At 39.7% G+C, this 21,381-nt stretch overlaps 1 protein-coding gene across 1 annotated transcript; it reads right to left on the reverse strand.

The window, feature by feature from the left end:
- Nucleotides 1-1,771: 1,771 nt before the first annotated feature.
- On the reverse strand, nt 1,772-17,771 carry LOC103184597 (ankyrin repeat domain-containing protein 42). Its single transcript, XM_007902699.2, has 12 exons — nt 17,717-17,771; nt 15,620-15,783; nt 14,856-14,963; nt 14,448-14,567; nt 12,591-12,726; nt 10,804-11,004; nt 10,150-10,275; nt 8,440-8,545; nt 7,478-7,647; nt 6,112-6,238; nt 5,215-5,356; nt 1,772-3,151 (listed from the first exon to the last, which is right to left on the reverse strand). The coding sequence occupies exons 1-12, from the start codon at nt 17,742-17,744 to the stop codon at nt 3,026-3,028; spliced, it is 1,554 nt and encodes a 517-aa protein (XP_007900890.1). The 5' UTR covers nt 17,745-17,771; the 3' UTR covers nt 1,772-3,025.
- Nucleotides 17,772-21,381: the final 3,610 nt, after the last annotated feature.

Below are 21,381 nucleotides of genomic sequence, written 5' to 3' on the forward strand. Positions count from 1 at the left end.
GAAGTACAGGAATAATAATAATACTTTTAAGAATAATGGCTAGTTCAAAGGGAGAAGGCACTGGTCTTTGAAATACTGATAGTGCTTTTGTAATAATAATAATAATAATCCTTGCATTTGATATAGCACTTTTCACGTCTTCTAGTCGTCTCAAAGCGCTTCACAGAATATACTGTAAAGTGAATTGACTGTATATTTGTGGGCAAAACATGGCAGCCAATTGCGCACAGCAGTGTCCCACAAACAGTCATGGATTGAAGTGACCAATTTATTTTTTTCTTGAGGGATTATTATTAGACGTATACAGCATACTGTGTCGTGATTTTTGCGGTGAAATTAAATATTGTACAGTTTGAATATTGTACCTGTCTCGTTTAATTTGAAACACTGTCAGTTCTGGGTTAGAATATTATGGATTTAACCTACTGCCACATTGGGATTTAAGATAAATAATCTAGGTTATTATTCATAATAGCAATAATGCTTGCATTTGAAATGTTAGAGGGCATCTCAAAGCAATTCAGAGGATTTTACTGTGAAGTGTATTGACTGTGCATTTTGTAGAGGCCTGTTAGCTTCTCTTTGTATGAAGGAAGGGACTGAGTTGATGTCCAGATGATGCAATGATGGAGACTGAATGCCCTCCCTGTGAAAAAATTCAAAGTACAACTTGTCACTGTCCGATAGAAGGTTTTAAAATGTTTATTTATAGAAGTACAGATTGTGCCAAAAACACCACAATGATTAAAATCAATCAGACTCACAGAACCAAGCTTTGAGCAAAGATTGGATGAGCTTCTCTTACCTAAAAATAGACGGCTCAGAGGGCACCTTATAGAGGTTCATAGAATCATAGAATATTACAGCACAGAAGGAGACTATTCGGCCCATCGAGCCTTTGCTGGCTCTTTGAAAGAGCTACCGGCTATTCCCACCCCATCCCCTGCTCTTACTCCACAGCCCTGCAACTTTTTGCTTTTTAAGTACCTATCCAATTTCCTTTTGAAAGCTATTATTGAATCTGCTTCCACCACCCTTTCCGGCAGTGCATTCCAGACCGCAACAACTCTCTGAGAAAAAATTCTCTTCTCCCCTCCGATTCTTTTGCCAATTATCTTACATCTGTGTCCCCTGGTTACCGACCCACCTGCCAGAGGAAAGTTTCTCCCTATCTACGCTTATCAAAACCGCTCATAATTTTGAACATCTCTGTTAAATCTCCTTTGAACCTTCTCTGCTCTAAGGAAAACAGTCCCAGCCGCAGGTTAATTAAGATTTTACATAAGAATGAAAAGGTAAACATGGAACAATACTTTAAGCTGCACCGAGACAGCAAAATTAGATTTTAGCTTTAATGTCTTGGAGCGACCTGTAATGAAAGGTGCTGTGTAAATGCAATTTGTTGCTTGTTTAGGGCTGTAAAAAGCAATTTCAGGACACCACCAGAAAATGTTTATTTACCCTGAGCGCAATCAACATTTGGAACAGATTACCAGGAAAGGAGGTTGGGCCCAGGGTGCTAAATTCATTTAAAAACAGTTTGATGCTGTGATGTTAAAAATAACTTGCTGCATAAAATTTAAGAACTTTGACGTACCTAAAATTTGTCTTGAGAAGCTGCTCAGAATTTTGGTGCAAGTAAGCAAGTTAAGAATAGAGTGAAAAATGACAACGTGTGCAAATACCTTTGTTGCAGCTAAGGTCACAGACCACCTTAGCAAATTATAGTTGGAATAGTAAATGTATTGTAAGAATGCAGTCTACAACATGGTGGTTTCAAACAAGATTGTTTTAATGGGAGTTTGAGATACAATGGACATTTTTTCTGGAAATCAGGAGTACATCAGGCAATCTCACAGAAACTCTGCTCCAGTTTTCCTGTCAGAATTCCTATTTTCAACTCAAGGCTTATGAAGAAATCCTGCTTTTAGCTCAAAGTTAAGGAATTACAAGGAATCAGGACCATTTAATCAAAACGTGCAAATGAAATCACAAATCTTCTATTTTAATGACAAAAAGGATTGTCACTCCAACTTAACCTTGCAGGGTTTCTGCACTACAATCAAATGCAGCAAGTAATATTTAGCACTAGAATTCACAACACATTGACAATTATTATAGCAATCATTATCATTCCTATAGGCCATATTTGGTTTGTGAAATAAATAATAAATTGACATTTTGAAACATTTTCAATCAAACAGTAAGTTGAATTTTAAGACGCAATTCTATTTTGCAAATGTTCCTCAAAGTAAACCCAAACAGTAGGTATTTCACTAAGGACTTTGCCTATGAAACCATTTTGTCTTAAGATTGTGCATAGCTATCAACATATTTAAATTTAGTGTTAATTTGGAAAAGCTATGGAAAACCAGCTTCTAAACCAAGGCTGAATTTAAGAATGTGCTATATTTTCGTGCAATCCAAAAATAGTCTTACAGGACTTGAGTAGGTCGAATTTGGGCCTAGTAAAGCCCATTAAATAAGAACTGATTTGGAAATGGATCACATACAGATTAAACCTCCACATTTCTGCGAATTATGACATTGATGTTTACAATAGGGCAATCATATAATCCTAGGTCCAATCTTTGGGCCTGTATGCAGAGGCCACAATATAAACTGTGCATTGTGCACTGCGCACAGGAAATGTCCGCACATTGCGCAACAAGTGGCATTGATGTCATTTCCTTCACAAAGAGGTTAGAGAGCAAAACACCTTCGTGCATGTTCTCCACTTTGCATTTTCCGCAATATTGCAAATCTCCTTTCTATAGTTCTAACCAGAAGTTGCAAATAGTTCTTCAAATCCTGTTTGTGATCATTTGGTAAATTTGGTCAATGCAAAATGTGGCTAAATTTTAATGCCTTCTGTATATTTTCCTGTAGTATATCCTGATATAGAAATAAGTTTGAGGACTCAGGTTCTAAAAGACATTAGCCACAATTTAGAAAAGCAACTTATTCACAGGTGATCTGGATGTCATAACTTTACCAGAGACCTGAGGAAAGGGATTCTGCCGTGTTAGAGAGGTTTCCCCTTGAAAACATTCCTATCTGGGATCCGGCGAATAAACACCCCTCCGGCATTGGTTACCTGTCTCTTCTTGATCTTTTTCTTCTCTTTAACTGGCTCTTGGAAATTATCTTCCTACAAGAAGAAAAAAGGTGCTGAACTGAAGCAAGCTTTATCTTGTTGAACCAAGCTTCTGTACATACTGAATCCCTTCCGTCCCACCATCAGCAACCATATTTTCAGTCACTCCGACTTGAAACTCTGGAACCCCCTGCCTCAGTGATAATAATAATCCTTGCATTTGATATAGCACCTTATTACGTCGTTCAGATGTCTCAAAGCGCTTTGACTGTATTTTGTGGGTGAAACGTGGCAGCCAATTGTGCACAGCAGTGTCCCACAAACAGTCATGGATTGAGTGACCAAATTATTTTTATTATTATCAATCCCTCTGCCTTCCCTCTTGCCCATCTTCAGATCGGAAGACCTTCATTTTCGACGGTACCTATGGTCACCTCCTTCCAAACTCGGTGTCAGGCTCCACCATTGTTAAGCACTCCAAGACGCTACCCTGCATGAAGGGCGCTATATAAATGCAAGTTGTTTTTTTTATTCTCAGAAACCTCTCTTTCAGGACAAAATGTGCTTGAGTCGCAAGTATCTTAAATCAATTAACATTTGAAAAAAGACAGAGGTGACTGGATAGCCGTGTTTAAAATGATGAAAGGGTTAAACAATTTAGGTAAAGATAATTTGCTCTGCCATGTGGAAATCTTGAGAGCATAGTTTCAAATTAAGAATTCAAAGGCAAACTGTAAGTCGTTTTGGGGCCTTTGAAGTCAACTTTTACAGATTTTTTTTTACCAGAAATACTCTGTTTGTGAAAGTCGAATAGAAAACATAAATTTTCTCCCAAAAAATAGTTTTTGCTTTATCAGGTCTCCACACATAAACAGTATGATCACACGTGTCTGTGCTGGTGCACCTGTGTGTGTGTGTCATGTGCTTCAGGATATGTTCTGGGAGCATTTATTACTGGTGATCTGAGAGTGAAGGAGCAGACCGGAATTAATAATAAATGATTCATGCTATCGCGCTTTTTACGGGATTTACTGTGAGGTGTGTATTTGAAGGCAAATGGGGCAGCCCAATTGTACACAGCAATGTCCCCCAAACAGCCATGAAACAAATGACCAATATGTGAGTTACGCTGTGTACACCACATGCTGTGGTATTTATTCTCTGACCTACCTTTAACACAACAGATTTTGCCTGAATTGTTTCAAGGTTCCAAGATAAATTCCAAAACAAATGCCGATGTTACTGATTTTGAACCAATTTACCTGCCTTTTTATGTCACCTGTTTCCCTCACTTGTGACCCCAAAAATAGTCGCTGAAAAAACGAAAAACTGAAGTTCTCAACTTATGTTGTGAATTTAAAATAGTTTGTAACTTGTCTTTCATAGAATGGTGATAGTGTGACAAACTACCAGCACAGATAGTAGGACAAGGAAACAAAGAGTTTTAAAAGGGACCAAGACAAAAGTCCTGGAAATTAAGAGGACTTGGGGTTATTATGGAATGAGATGGATGTGTTGAAGGAATCTTTTGAGAGGTTGGATGGTTTGGTTTGATTGTCCAATGGTCACAACGCTACCTGAAACTGCTTGAAACAAGGCGACCCCATGCTTTGAATCCATCGAATTAGATACCATATTATAACAAGGCCATGAAAATAAATTGCCACAGGTCCCGCTTCCAGGTTATCAGGTCATCAAGTGACTGCTAACTTCACTGCTGGCCCCTGACATGGATTAGTTAGCTTCCTGCGTGTGGACACAGCACACAGAAGCCAGGCGGTCAACGGGGATGTTCACTTATAATTTATACCCATGTTATAAGTTATCAGTGAACCCGTACTCTATGCCTTGTATGTCACACAAGGAGTAAAAACAACCCTCAGCAGGTCAGGCAGCATCTATGGAGAAAGGAAAGTGAGTCAACGTTTCGGGTCCGTGACCCTTCATCAGAACTGGGTCATGGACCCGAAACTTTAACTCACTTTCCTTTCTCCATAGATGCTGCCTGACCTGCTGAGTGTTCCCAGCAACTTCTGTTTTTGTCTCAGATTTCCAGTATCTGCAGTATTTTACGTTTTGTAAAGGCAACCCTCTGTTTACGGGCAGGGCCCACTCACCACTGAGCCATCAGAAACCTTCAGTTTTTCCAGGCACTGGTTCAAGTGACTGATCTCTGCTCGACTGTCATCCAGCTGACACTCCAGCTTCTCTCTGCGGATACGTTCATACTCCAGTTGGGCCTGAAGCTCTTGAATCATTCTGCTCAAAAGTAAAAGTTAAGTCTTATACATTCTCTCAAAGTACCTACTCTCTCCGGCACTGATTCCTTCTCTCTCTCTTTTCCCTTCCCCCATAAAGCTAAAATAATAGAATTCAATTCCTAAACCTGACAAGAGAAAGTCCACATCCTCATAGTACATCCTATTGAAAAAGAACACCATGTTTGAAGTGTCAAAGGCAGCAGAGAGGTCAAGGAGTACGAGGAGACAGAGGGAGCCCTGGTCAAAGATGGGCAAAATGCCATTTGTCATTTTGACCAAAGCTGTTTCTGTACTGTGGGTAGCACTGAAACCCGATTGTATGGGTTCGTAGAGGGAGTGGGGTGAGAGGAAGGAACAATGCACAGTTTTATGCTTTTCATAATATTTGTGAACTGCGTCGTCATCAGTATAATTTTTTTTATACCTGGAACAGTAACCACTTTTAGTAAGGTCATGTCAGTGCTGGAGAATATAGATTTTCATGGTTTTTAGATCCAATATCAATATCAAGAACTGCCAGGTTTGGTACATCAGGAGTTCAGTGCTGGGTAAAGCTCCCTCCATAGGAAGGGTTTGACACACAAAGACACAACCAAAATGAAATACTTTGCCTTCTGAAGAATCCCTGATGCACTGCACTGCACAGTCAACCAGGGCATAAATTTGAATAGATTTTAGTAGACAAATGGTGAATTTACTTTTACTTCACACAAAGTGCATTCTACATTAACCACATAAGTATGAAATAACTACCTGTCTCTTTCGTTCTCTTCTTTCTGTCTGAGTTGATCTTCCTCGAGCAAACCTCCAAGTTGTTTGTAGTTACTTTTTGCAACTTCCAATAAATGTTCAAATTGTTCGATCTTTTGGTAGGCCCTCACTGTAATGATGAGCGTAGCAGTTCAGAAGAACAATATAGACCAATAGCGTATTATAAATATAGATCTCCAGCTCCCGTTTAAAAGTAAAGTTGGATAAATCTGTGATTTTAAAAGTTTAGCAAGAAAGTTTTGCNAAAAAAAAATGACACCAACAAAAACAACTTGCATTTATATAGCGTCCTTCACGCGGGTTAGCAGAGTCTGTCCCTGAGCCAGGGGAGAGGGAGTGAGGAGGTGACTGTAAGCATGACCAAAAGGAAGGTCTTTAGACAGGATTTGAAAATGGGGAGGGAGAGGGCAAGGCGAAGGGAGCATTCACAAAATATTCAATAATAGGTATATAAAAGTACTTCTAGATTAAAATATAATACAACTATAAAAATAATTAGTGCCACAATTATAAGTGAATCGTTCAATGTTTTCATGAACTCACAACTTTGCTTTTGTGGACAGGGGTAGTTTATGGATGCTAGGCTACATTCCTAAATTAGTTTAGATCTTTAGATATAATACTCAGGCTGCCCCTACAGCATTGTGTACAGTTCTGGTCACCCCGATGAAAGGGCTGCCCAAGTCCTAGAGCAGTGCAGAGGAGAGCAACAATGATCCCGAGTGTTAGAGGAATGAGCTATGAGAAACGATTAGACAAGGTAGTTATTTTCTACAGTCTCGAGAGAAAATAACTCAGAAGTGACCTTATAGAGGTATGTGAAATGTTTAAAAAGGATTGAAAAAGTAAACCCAGAACAATACTTTAGGACGTACCAAGATAGTAGAACAAGATGACGTAGGATTAGAGTTGCAAAGGGTAACATCAGAACAGATACCAGGAAGGTTTTCTTTAACCAGAAGGTAATTAACGACTGGGTAAAGAAAATGCTGTATAAATGCAACCAGCCGGTAATATCACCTGTCACTGAAAATATATCATAACAAACCCTCATAAAATGGAACAAGTACAAAAATATGCAAAAACTCCAAACTTAACACAGAATATTCCCTAGGGAAAACACTCACCCCCAAAAGGTGTGCAAACACCAACTGATTCTTATGAAAATCAAAACACTCCACAGGTCCAGGTCCAGTTAATTCTGTACTCAAGTTGGTGGTTCTTGGCAGCTTCTAGCATTTTGAACATCTTTCTACAGCCATCCATCATCTTACTGAGCATGTCGGCCTCCGTAATAAAGATAAGTATATAGCATGCACTTACTGTGAATCAAGGAACTTGAACTTACTCCTTGCCTCTCTTTTTTGACTGGCATTCAAGTTGACATCACCCTGACTGTCTGTGCTGCCTTCGACACCATGCTGGTCAAAGAAGCTAGGATCATCTTTGTTGAGCTCTTCATCAGAATTATCATCCAGACCTCCTCCCAAGAGTTTAACTGCAGCCAACTGGGAAAACCTGTTGGACAAATGCAAGGATCAGTTATACTTGATGCATCTTAAGTACCACAAATAGATAAGGGTTCTTTAAAAGCACCAACAGTTTATTGTGGGGTACAGCTCTTTCAATTTATGCATTTACAATTTCCATTTAGAACTAGCTGGAAGAATGCATCCATAGGCATAATCAGAAAAGAATTGTTCATTCACTTCACATCTGTTTGTGGAACACTGCTGTGCGCAAAATGGATGCCTCCAATTTGCCCACAAATGTACAAAGTCCATACACTTTACAGTAAATCCTGTAAATTGCTTTGAGATGTCCTCTCAACATCAAATGTGAGGATTATTATGTATTCTAACTATCAGCTCTGATCCCTTTCCTGCACATTTCCCTGTTTTTAAGTCCATTTTATATTGCACTTTTTGACATGAGGTATAGAACATAATGCTTTAATAGAAAAAACCCAAAGTAAATAAAATGTCCTTTGTGCAGAGACTAAAAGTCTCTAATCTTAACAATAATAATCTTTGCATTTGATTTAGTGCCTTATCGCGTCATTGAGACGTTTCAAAGTACTTCACGGAATACACTGTAAAACGGATTCACTGTGTACTTTCTGGGTGAAACGCGGCAGCCAATTGCGCACAGCAGTGTCCCACAGTCAATCGTGGATTGAGTGACCAAATGTTTTTAGGGAGGGTTATTACCCCGGAAAGCGATCCACTTTCTGGGGGTAATAATCTCCAAGTGTTGAATAATTAAGTTAAACCATTAGAATGCCTTTCCAACATGAATACAATTTACTACCTTTTTGCTACATCCTTTGCTGTCTCTCCAGCATCGTTCTTGATATTGTGGTCTGCTCCCATTTCTATAAGCCATTGCAGACATTCAAGGTGTCCTTGTCCAGCAGCTAAGGATTGCACAAATGATCGGTCAGTCGTGTACAATCTTACAACAGTCTTGCCACTCAGTGTTGTAACAGTCTATTTACTGACCTGATAAGTTCAGATACTTTATATCCGTTATATAATTTGTATTTATCCTTACGTTAAGATTCAAATATTATCAAATTTCACAGTTCTGTACATAGTTTTTTTCAATGTAGGGATAAGATGTACAGCATCTGCCAGAATGGCTGTAAGGAAGCTAATCTGAAAGTGATATGGCGACACTCACAGCAATTAAAATTACCCAGGAAATAACAAATAAAATAGGACATAGAGAAATCCGTTTTTAAATTTTTATTATTGTTCTCATAAAGAATCCATCTTCAGAGCCTTGTTATATAAAGTTTGATGTCACACTGTTTACTTGCATGTTATTTATTATAAATCTTACATCATCCTTGGCAGTTCAGGAGGATGTTGTGTGTGCAAAATAATAATGAGTAATGCAAAATGCAGTAATTTATTGGATGCATTTTGTAGTCTGAACTTCTTGGAAAGACCATTTGCCATATGAACCCACAAAACAACTGTTGGTTCTTCACAATATTTATGTGAGGGGCTGACAGAATTAATTTGTTTGAAACATTAATGATTTCTGAGTAGGTCAGGCAAATTTAATAAAACATTTCTGTGCTGTATAACAAATAAATAATTTAAATGATTTCTAATGATAGTCACAGCTTCTTGCTTCAGAAAGCACAGTTTATTTTGACTATGCTCCTATACAATATGTTCAACTGCTTGGTTAACACCTTGGAGCATGTGAGAGAGTGTTAGTGGCACACTGGGTTTCTAAAAAGTATACATAAAACAAATGGTACAAGAGATTTGCATTTGGTGTTTTCATGAGTTGAGTGGTGTGGCAATTTTTCATAGGCCCATTATCCCCAAAGCAAAATAAATAATTAAAAAGAGAGACTGGACAGACAAGAGACAAGCTGTGATCAAGAGAACGTTTTCATTTCAAAGAGAGAGAGAGAGAGAGAGAGAGATTCCAATTGTTTGAGAAAGAGAAAATGAGAGACAGACCGTCAATATCTGTAAAGAGTTCTGAACTGTGATATATTTTTAAATTACATTCTGGGAATTGATAAATTATGTGGTGAATAATTGTTATTATTTTTATGTCTTTTCCTTGGCCCTTTGCACTCTGATCTGGATAGAGTATATTAGTCATTTATTCTGAAGAATTAATGAATTATAATGGGACAATGTTACTGCTTTGATATTTTGTCCTCATGTTTATTTTTAAAACAAACGGAACCACATTATTAAGATACTATTGAACAGAAATGTACTCATAGCTGAAATCTTCATTTTGATATTTATTAAAGCAGTGCTGTTAATAGTTTACATTTTGCCCCACAAAATACACAGTCAATTCCCTTTACAGTATATTCCTCGAAGGGCTTATCCAGATTTTTCCATTGTCTGATCCAGGCTGTCTCAGCTGATCATTTGTACCTATGAGAAGTCAGTGCACATCATACAGACTGTTTCACTTAATTCCCCTATGGCAGAGTGTTTAACTCTTTCTGAAACAGTATTGTAAAAGGATGCAGCTGACCTTTATGTGTGGGGGTGGAGCCTCCGTCATCTCGCTCATTGACGTTGATCACTCCAGATTCCACTAACTGTCTGAGAGTTTTCAAATCCCCTTTGAATGCACTTACATGAGCAGGAAATGCAACATCTAAGAAATGCAAAATAGGAAAACATCCTTATTACTTTCAATGCATTACTTTCATCATTTTAGTATCATTACATTAAATGTCCATTCACACATAATTTGCTTCATTATTTTCTCTCCACCCCTTTACGTCCCTCTGCGCATGCACCTCTCCTCAATGAAAAGGATAGCTTCGTGTTTTAAGTATCTGTTAATACTGCCTATATAACAGCCACTAGGAGATTTGTAAGGAAAGAACAGGTCCTACTCACGTAGACAAAATGATCGTTTGATATACTGTAATGAAAATCATATAAATTGGATATAGGAGGAACCAAAGGAGCCTATAATATTGGGCTAGCTAATCCACTGGACCAAACTTTCTCAATTCTCTTTTCATTCTCCGTATCCTATTAGTTTTCCTCTTCAATTTTTTGGTTTGCAATTCCCTTTGAAAGAAATGTTATTTAATAAAAGCACTTCCTTAAACACAACCACGATCATTGAGTACTGAGTGGACTAGCTGGATTTTAGAAGGTCTAGGCGGCTTACTTTCTTGATTATCTGGGTGATTTTGTTCATATTGCATGGCCATAATGTCCTGCACTATATTATCCTTGTAGAATCTCTGTGCCAGATCCTTTGGGGTTTCTCCTTGATCATTCCTGGCTCCTAATACGTGGGTCACGCTCACCCCTTGGCAGACAAGAAACTTAAAACAGTTCAAGTGGCCCTCCATTGCTGCGAGATGAGCTAGTGTTAACAGAGAAATACAAAGCACATTAAGAGCAAATAACACTGCTATCTTTCATCAATAATTCAAATTATGCACCCAGATTGAAAAATAATAATTCTTGCATTTGATATAGCACCTTATCACGTCGTTGAGATGTCTCAAAGTGCTTCACAGAATATACTGTAAAGTGAACTGACTGTGTATTGTGCGGACGAAATTTAAATTATTAACAACACTGCTTTAATGGAGTCCTGTAGCTCAGTGGTTAGAGCACTCGCCTTGCAAGCGAGACACCGGGTTCAATTCTAGGTAGGGCGAAACCTTGGGCAAGTTTCCTTACTCCACATGCCTCCAAAACAAAATAATAATAAATTGGTCATTTTCAATCCATGACTGTTTGTGGAACACTGTGCGCAATTGGCTGCTGTGTTTCGCCCACAAATATACAGTCAATTCACTTTGCAGTATATTCTGTGAAACGCTTTGAGACTTCTAGAAGACGTGAAAAGTGCTATATCAAATGCAAGGATTATTATTATTTTTTTATTAATAAATATCAAAATGAAGATTTCAGCTATCAGTACATTTCTGTTCAATAGTATCTTAACAATGTGGTTCTATTTGTTTTAAAAATAAATTTGCTGCTAAATATTTTTAAAGCAAGGAATGTTTTAAAGCAGCAGCCTCAGAACCTATGTACAATTTTTTTTGGACTTCACTGTATACTTAATAACTGCTGCCATCAATAAAATTCATGCGGATTTTGTTTCATTTGGGTTGCTTTGCTCTTTTTGCCAGTCGTGGCTGTTACGGAGACTGTGATAGTCATTGAAGTTTACCACTGAGGTTATTTACACGGGAAGTTTCACTATGATGACATAATCACTGTAAAACTACCAGTAAATCATGTGATCATTTCACTGTCGGGATTGCTCAGATCGGTGTATGATAAAAGACAGCATTATATTGAGCAACCCTGATGAAGTCACAAACCACAGTGGCTTGGCAATGGGCTCAAATAGCCTTAGCAATTTCATCTTAACTCCAATATCTATTACATCCTTCAAATACTCCCGACAATGTTATTCTAATACACAACGTACTGCTGCAGTTTGTTATTCCATTTGCAGGCAAACTGTTTGCGACTGGTTAGCATTCTCACTGTGAGTAGTAAGGGAAATGACTCATGTGGGCAAATCATGTGATTTAAAATAACATGCTCTCATATTACAATCTGGGCTTTGTATTATTTTGTTGTATACATTTCATTATTTTAACTGTCAAAATCATAATATTGTGGCTCCACTAGCCACAACCACAACAAATAAAAGGTTATTTTCAGTTCAAAAATATGAAACAATAAAATATGAGTGCAATAATAATTATTAATAATAATAATCCTAATTAATTAATAATATTGTCAATTGTTAGTATTATTTATTGATAATATTATGATGATGTTGTTGATGATGATGATGATGTAAAAATATAACCAGCGGGAGCTAAGGTTGAGAATGGTCCTATATGGACACACTGGTTGATCTTTGTGACTTTTTGTCCTACCGTATTTCCACATCAGCTGCAGAGTTGCAGTAACAATAACCTGGTATGTTGCCATTCTGATCCACTTCACTCAAGTGAGCTCCCCACTTGACCAGCAGCTGCAAGCAGCCCAGCCTTCCATGGAAGGCAGCATAGTGAACACATCTCCAACCGCTCTTATCTGATGGGTTTGCATCCTAGATCGCAACAGAACAGATTTAAAGTGTGATGTACTGTCAATGGAGGCATGACAGTTCATTTTAGCAAGCAAGCTGATTTTGCAGGTGTTTCCTTTGCATTCAGAGTGACTGATTCCATACGTTACTATAGAGATTCCTGCTTTATTAATTAATTAATTACTTTATTTATTTATTTATTTAGATTCTATTGGTAGAAATTATGGAAACCAAACAAATCTCTACACTAAATGTCGAATTTTTGTCTACATCTTCAGAAACTGTCATCTCAAAACAAATAGTGTTCATATCTGGATTCATATTTAAAGCGAGATGCAATAAATATAATATTAAAATAAATATTATGTATTTAGAGGGGGGTCAGCCTGGCTCAGTTGATAACACTCCCATCTCAGTTCAAGTCCCATGTCAGGGCTTTGAGCTCATAGTCTAGCCTCGCACTCCAACATTTTTGACAATGTGACAATTCACTATATTAAATGTAAGTATTATCATTAATATTTATTATCAGATTTGAACAAAATCCGGATTTTTCAATTTAAGATATAATAACTTTGGATAATGACAGCTTGGTGCTTATAATAATCTGCATTTGATACTAGGTTGTCATTTGATCAGGTTGTCAAAAGTATTTAATTGGGTTTATGACATATTGACAACCTCAAGAAGTGTCAAAATGTCACAAACACAATACAGTGGATTGACTGTATTTTGCCCACAAAATACACGGTCAAATACTTTATAATATATTCTGTGAAGCGCTTTGAGATATCTCAACAATGTGCTAAGGCGCTATATTAAATGTAAGGATTATTATTAATATTATTAATGTAAAGTGCAGTGACTATGTATTTTGTAGACAAGCACAGCAGCCAATTTGCTCACTGCAATGCCACACAAACAGCCATGAAGTGAATGACCAATTTTATCCTGGGGATTGTCAATCAGGACAACGAGCGAAAAAGTCTGTGAACAGTGCTATGGGATCTTTAAAATCCACCTAAATTGTTAGATGGGGCCTTGGTTTAAAGTCTCACCTGAAGGATGGCAACTCAAACAATGCAGAGCATCCCCAGCATTGGACTGGAGTGTCAGCCTGGACTGTGAGCTCAAGGTTCCAACATGGGGCTTGAACCCACAACCTTCTGACTCAGAGATGGGAATGCTACCAATGGCACCACTCTGGCACCCACTTATTAGTGATGGCAAAAGGTAACAAAAGGCAATTGATATTAAAAACAGAAGAACTTGCTGCTCCAAAATAGAATAATTACATTTATATTGTAACATAATAGTCAGTTAACAAGCATGGCTAATCACTGTAAAGTTTGACGTAAAAAAATAAAAGGATGAACTCAGGCCTACGTTAAGTTACTATTAAAACTTCCACAAGCCTGTTGCCCTTTCCTTATCTCACTCCCATACCCTTCTATTTCTTTCTCCCTTATGTATGCATTAAGCTTCCTCTTACATACATTAACCACAGCTTCTCACCACTCTGTGTGAATAAGTCATTCATAAACTCTCTTTTAGATGTCCTAGTGGTTATCTTATATTTAAGTGGCCTTGTTATGGACTTGTTATCGGTTCCCCTCTCAAATGTCTCAGCTTCAAGTAAACCAATTGCAATATTTAACTTGTGATATAAAAATAAACAAAAAAGATTGCAGAGGCCATGATATTTGCCGTGAAACAAAACTTTATTAATAAAAGGCCCTTACCACCCCACTGCGAAGAATAGTCTGAAGCGTGTATGAATGTCCATGAGCAGTTGCCAAGTGTGACGGAGTGCAGCCCCGATCATCTTTTGCTGTTAGGTTGGCGCCATTCATTACCAAGGCCTAAGGGGGAAAAATACCTGAAAACATTACGCTAGCGTTCACTGTTCTGAAGCAAGCTGCTATTCACAAGAAACATATCAAAAGTCATATATAATGCCAAAGGTGGATTTTGTGTTCATCAAGGTGAGAGATATCAATGCTGTGGAATAGAATATTTTCAAAGTTTTCATTTATGTTCGAGATAGGATCAACAATTCAAAAGCCAAGTTGATTGTGAAATACCTTAACTTTTGCATTGCTTCATGCATTTCTTCTACGATTAAAAGTCACAAACAATAGTTTGTTTACCTGCATACAAGCATCTTGACCTCTGATCGCTGCAATGTGTGCAGCTGTCCAGCCTCTGGGAGTTACATCAGTCATATCAGCTCCATGCCAGAGCAACCAGTGCAGACACTGAAACATAATGAACAGTAGGTATTTATGCTCTTGTTTTGACTAAACTTGCCTGCTGAGCGGAGGGAGCAGGTGGTTGGAAGGGTTTAAAAAGGTCACAGAGTTACTATAGTGACAGTACTGATCAGGATGTCAGTCACTGCCCAGTGAGTTTTATTCATTTGCATAAACTGATGTTAAAAGACCATATTTTCCAAGGTTTGATGGTTCAATAGTGTGTGGCCTTCAGCCTTCTGCCAGTTCAGGATAATGCTATTTAAGTACTGTTGCATTACTGTACTATCCTTAAGTGACAGGCCTGTGAAAATACACAAATGAACAAAAGAATATTTTAGCACTAATACAGTATACACTTATTTTGCGCCTTTCACGTCACAAAGCACATTCACAGTGTTGGATCGGCACCAAAAGGGGGGCGGGGGGTGAGAAGGGAAAAATAATGCATTTTGAGACGTGTTTTGAAAGAGGGGAGGGAGGAGGGAGCAATTCAGAGGGATTCTGGGCTGGAGTTCCAGAGAGCAGGGGCCGGGGGGACACGAAGGAGGCTGGTGCTTGCTGAGTGAAGGGAGCGTCTGGGTTGGTAGGTTGAAGGAGGTAGCAGAGGTAGGGTGGGGGTGAGATATTATACTTCACTACAGTGGTAAATCATCCTTTACCTCCAAACTACCAGAATGTGCTGCCCATTGCAAAGGGGTGAACTTGTGAACTGGATCAACCTCATTAATACTGGCTCCACTTTTCACCATAAGCTCAAGCTCCTCCACATCACCTGCTTTGACTGCTTCATGAATGCTGCCAAAAGATTTCTTCTTCCTTGCAGCTGTCAGACAAACAAAGAAACAAACAAAACAATACAAACACTCTAGACTGGTTTGTTATGGTCCTCATAGGGTCAACAATGGATGTGAACTGATTAATTCAAATAAAGATAAAATAATATCTTTGGCTTCATTACTAGTTCATTAGCAGCACTAACAATATCAGAGTCTGAATGAAATTTACAAACAACACAACTTTTCTTCCAAACTAAACATCTTACATTTTGAGAGTATCTTGTCTCATGAAAACATCCCAAAGCACTTCACAAGTAACAATAATAATAATAAAAATAATGATTCTAACTTTTGATTTAGCATATTTTACAACAGAGGACATCTCATAGCTCTTCACAGGATTTGCTGTAAAGTGTTGTGACTGTATATTTTGGAGGCAGCCATTTGCACAAAGCAATGCCCCACAAACAGCCATGAAGTGAATAACCAACTTTATCTGGAGAATTTGTGGCCAGAACAGAGGGAAAAACTCCCTTCTCTTTTTGAATAGTGCGATGGGATCTTTAATTTAAACAGGTAGATGATTACTCGCAAGTATAATGACTATTTCTAGGCAAACGGGGCAGCCATTTTCATCTGGTAGAGGTGCCTGACCAATTAATCTGCATTTAACTACAAAATGATCTGGTTCCCTCGATCGCCTACCAATACCAATTTGATCCTTTGTTAGCCAACATCAGTAACAGCTTCCTATCCTCCAGAACCATAGCTTTCTTTTAACACTGCAATTATCAACCTTCTAAAAAAACACCAGATTCTTCTCCATCACCCTCTCTATCCTCTATCTCTAATCTAACTTTTCTCTCCAAAGTATTGGAATGTGTTGGCACCTCTCCAGTTATGCTCCCACATCTTTCACGATTCCCTGCTTGAGATCTTACAGTCTATATTCTGACTCACCATAGCAGCTGGTCAGAGTCATTAACAACAGCTCGTACGGTCACCTCTCGTGTATCCAAATCTTCCCATTTTCCGTATCTACATTCTCACTTCTCCTTGGTGTCATTACTGAGGACATAGAGTCAACATCCACAGAAATACTTTTGATAGTCTCTCTGCCCTGACTCTTGAGTCCAGTACCAATACTCCCAACACTATCCTAACTTGGTACTTGCAATCCACCAGCGAGGCTTCAAACCTGGACTGGCCGAGGTCTAATAACCAACCAGTGACCATCTGCTGGGACAGGGAAGGAGATAAACAGGTTTTCCTTGGGATTGAGCTGGCTCCAAGTGATGTGCCTGGAAATGGAAAATCAGAATCGATCCTCTGTGAGGTTCTCGATGCTGAACCAGATGGTGCTGAGGACTCTAAGATCCTGTTGATGACAGACCAGCTGGGAGCAGGGAATCTGCAAGTCAAAGCCTTAATGCATGGGAAGCTTTGCCAGTCAGTGCTCTCAATGGCAATTCTGACCATGCTTTTGGTCATCTTCCTCCAACCTCCCTGACTATATTGCCCTTGTAAAGTGTTTTGAGATGTTATGCTGCATGAAAGTCACAATATAAGTTGTTTTTAAAAACACTGAGTTTCAAAAGGCAAACAACATTTTCTGTAAGCGCCTAGCTGCTTAATAATATTTCGAAACACAACTAAGAATTAATACTGACAATAAAACATTCATTGCACAAATTATAAGATAAAGAAATAGGAAAATGGAGAAGGTTTGTACAATACAATAAACAATAGCATGCAGATAAGATTATATTCACACAAAAAATAGGAGTGACCAATCCACTGGAAGTAAGAAATCAGATTATTATTAATTAACACAAGAATTCATATATCTTGGTTGGGGGAGGGGGTAGTATTTGTAGCTGCAAGGTTTACTTATGGCATTTTCCAGTGCCCTGGAATGAGAAAGAAAAATGTTAAAGTACTTTTATCTCTCTTTGTCAGTTGCCTGTCTGCTGAGGTTACCTATTGCATCTCCAGGTACAGCAGGCATGGCAGAACCTTGTATTAAATACAGTAGATCTGCAGCCACTTGAAGTGATCACCAACAGCTCTCTGCTGCTGCTGCTGCTGCTCGTTATCTTCTTGGGTAGCAACGGGAGTAAACTTCCTGGGTCACACACACCCAAAACAGACTGGTTTTATTTCCGGAGAAAAGTAACAATAGAGACTGCCTTCAGTGGAAACAAAGAGACACAAATAAAAGATTATGTGTCAAATCTGGCAATGGCACATTTGTGGAAACAAAAAAGGGAGAAAGAGGAGGTGAGAGGTTTGGGATGTCAGAGAGTGAAAGGGAGAATCAGTGAAAGGGAGTTAAATGCTTTCAGTTTGGAAACTTAGTTTAGTAAAAGGAAATAAGGAAACTCAAGAGAGAATGAAGTAAAAGTGACAAGTGAATTCCCAGGGACTCGGTGTAACAGTGAGGGAGACTCCAGTGTGACCAAAAGAGTGGTGGAGACAGTTTAACAGAGAGAAACAAATGCAAACTCAATGTAACAGGAGAATAGATAGTTAGGCAGCAACAGTTGGCATTTATATAGTGCCTTCACTCGCTCTAGTGCCTCAAGATGGCTTAGCAATGAAGAAGATTCTTGCGGAGCCAGGAAGAGAGGGGGGATAACCAGAGGCATGGGCGAAGAGGAAAGTCTTCATGTGCGATCTGAAGACAGACAAAAAGGAGGGCAAGGTGGAGGGATTGAGGCAAGGAGGTCCAGAGATTCGGGTCACATTAGCTGAAGGCACAGTTACCGATAGTGGAGAGGAGGGGACGAGAGATTGCAGAAAGGTTGACTTGCAAAGTCAAGTCTAGCAATGAATGGAAACTCTGTAACACAACATTTACATTTATTTAGCACCTTTTTACGTTGGGAGGGTGCCTTAGAGCTCTACACACAACTGAGAGCCTGAGCTGGAAAGGGAAGGGGATATGTGGTTGAAGAGAGGTCTTAAGGCAGGGGGAGACAGAGGGACTCCGGGATGGAGTTCTAGCAAGTGGAGGCAAAATGGCTGAAAGCATGTCTACCTTCTGTGGGGCAAGTTAGAAGAAATTTTTTCACTCAGCGAGTTGTTCGAATTTGGAATGATCTGCCTGAAAGGGTAGTGAAGTCCGATTCGATAACAGCTTTTAAGAGAGAACTGGATAGGTATCTGGGGAAGACGGGTTTGCAGGGTTATGGGGAGAAAGCTGGTGATTGGGGTTAGTGAAAGTGACTTGCGCTGTCAAAGAGCCGGCACAGACTCGATGGGCCGAATGGCCTCCTTCTGTGCCATAACATTCTATGAATCTATGAATCTATAAGTTGCGTGGGGACATGAGGCAAGCTGGTGTTTGCTGAGCAGGGCGGTACGCAGAAGGTTGCAGACATAGCATGAGACAAGACCATAGAGGCATTCGAAAAAACTGAAACTTATGAATCTGATCCATGGGGGCCGGTGGGAGGTGGTATGAGTCAGTAGAACCAAGTGAGGATGGGTGATGGAATCGCAGAGCCTGGTGCATGAAAGGACACGGGTTGCAGAGTCCTGGATGGTCTGCAGCGTGTGTAGGGAGGAGTTGGGAAATTTAGCAAGGAAGGTGTTGTAATAGTGGAGGATGGAAATGAAGGTGTGAATAGGGACCCAGTAGCCTAGGGGTGGCGGTGGTGATGGGTGGGGGTGGGTTATGTTGCAGAGATGTGGTGCACGCTGATGAGGTGAGGAGGCGCTGACAGGAAGCAAGCAAGAGAGTCTTGGTCATGTTGACATTTAGCTATAAAAAGTTAGAACTTATTCAGTTCTTTATGGACACTGGGACAATGTTGTGGCAGGGCGGAGAATGAATTTGAGGGGCTGCTTGAGTGAGTGGAAGGAGTGAAGCTGGGAGGTGATATGGGAAAGAAAACTTAAAAAGTAGAATGGGATTTGTTTTTTAAAAAATCATTGATCTATGTAGTAATTAGACACAATTAAGTTTTCAAAAAAATAAAATTTTAGAACTTTCATGCGGTTGTTTCATTTTAGTTAGAAAGAGGTGCTTTGGGGCAGGATTTAGAAACACTGCAGATAGCCCTCATTAACGTGCATCAAGGTGCTGTCAAGATTGGGTAAACTGAAGAGAGAGAGAATAAGGGAATGGTAGTGTTGGCGAGTCGAGAGGTGACTTTAATAGGGTTTCAGCAATGTTTTAGGATCGTTGTTATTTTATGTGAGATAGAGGAAAGCCATGTAGAAAGGTGAAGAAAAACAATCTTATTTAAGGCCCGAAATGGAAGAGCCGATGATCCAACCAAATGCCAAGGCTGCACACTGGATTTGAATGAGGTTGAGGACAGAATTGGAAGAGAGATGTTGGCAGGAATGGATGTCAGCTCCTGTCTTGTCAATGTTGACTCTTCCCGGCCTTGATATCTGACGGGAAGGTGGATATAACCTCTGTAGACTGGCATCACAAAGTGAACTAGATCTGGGTATCGGTGAACATATTTTGCATATGTCACCCACCAAGAGGGTGCATGTAGATAAGCAAAAGGATCGATGATGTAGCACTGAGGTTCTCTGAGGTGCAGGTAACCATGAGGGCGGGGTGGAGGTAAGAATGAGACCATGGAGAGGATTGGAACAAGGAGCGTGCAGTTCCACAGAGCCAAGCTATTGGGAAAATACGAAATATAGTCAAGGCACTTATCTAAAAAGGTGTATATATTTTTAAAAAGTTTAAAGTGCTTAATGTGCTGCCCACACAATCTGTCTGATCTGAAGCAATATTTTTGTGTTTCCTTTCCAGAAACATAACATTTACATAGCGCCCTTTTCACATTTGAAGGACATCTCAAAGCACTCAACAGTCACCTGAGCTAGGGGTGGGGAAAAGATGACCGAAAGCAGTTAGGTCTTAATGTGCCGTGAAAGAGAGTTGGTAGAGAGCAAGTTGGAGGTACTTCGCAAATGGACCTCCAGAGGGCAGGGGCAAAATGCCGATGGTGGAACAGGTGGGGTGGGGAGAACATGAAGCAAACTGGTGTATGCTGGGCAATAGCCGGGTCGTAGATCGCAGATAGGGTGGGAGTGGGTATGAAATCCATCGAGGACTTCACTAAAGGGGGAGCTTGCTATGAGGTAACAGCATGGCATGTCGCTCAGTGTCTGTCTTTGTTCCCCCCTCCCTCCCATGGTGGCCAAGGGAGGCTCAGATTGTCTGTCCTGACAGTGAACAATGAAATTCTGCCCCCACCCCTCCATTTCTCTGCTCTCAATCATTCCCTCCAACCCCACCACTCAGCCATGAATCAATCAGCTATGCTCTCTAGCAATGTCAACGGCCAATCTCCCAGCCACATGGGATGGCTCACCACCTGGCAGTGGCAGACAGTTGAGAGGACACGGGTAGTAAGGAAATACTTCAGCTTCAGAGGGATTCCCTGCAGCCTCAGCAATGGGTGCCATTATTTGTTCCCCTCACATTGCTGCAGTGACGGCTCGGGAGAGCAGGCGGCCGAATTTGGAAATGTTTCACAGGCTGGATGAAATCATCTGACGTCAAAAGCAGCCCACAGGCCAATTGGACCTCCCTGGTTGAGAGTATTGGGTTGGCCACAAGTCCTGGTTTTGTCCTTAGCTAAAAGCGGCAAATAAATGTTAGCTTGCTTAGA

This window comes from Callorhinchus milii, unplaced genomic scaffold, assembly GCF_018977255.1.
Source record: "Callorhinchus milii isolate IMCB2004 unplaced genomic scaffold, IMCB_Cmil_1.0 Scaffold4, whole genome shotgun sequence".
NCBI lineage: Eukaryota > Metazoa > Chordata > Chondrichthyes > Chimaeriformes > Callorhinchidae > Callorhinchus > Callorhinchus milii.

Bases quoted from the DNA above. Each gene is read 5' to 3' on its own strand.
- LOC103184597 (XM_007902699.2), bottom strand. From the start codon at position 17,744: ATGCCTGCTGTACCTGGAGATGCAATAG. The intron at 11,005-12,590 runs GTTATTGTTACT...TGTTAACACTAG, and splicing joins TCAGAATGGCAACATACCAG to CTCATCTCGCAGCAATGGAG. The intron at 6,239-7,477 runs GTAAGTTCAAGT...TCATCATTACAG, and splicing joins TCAAAAAAGAGAGGCAAGGA to TGAGGGCCTACCAAAAGATC.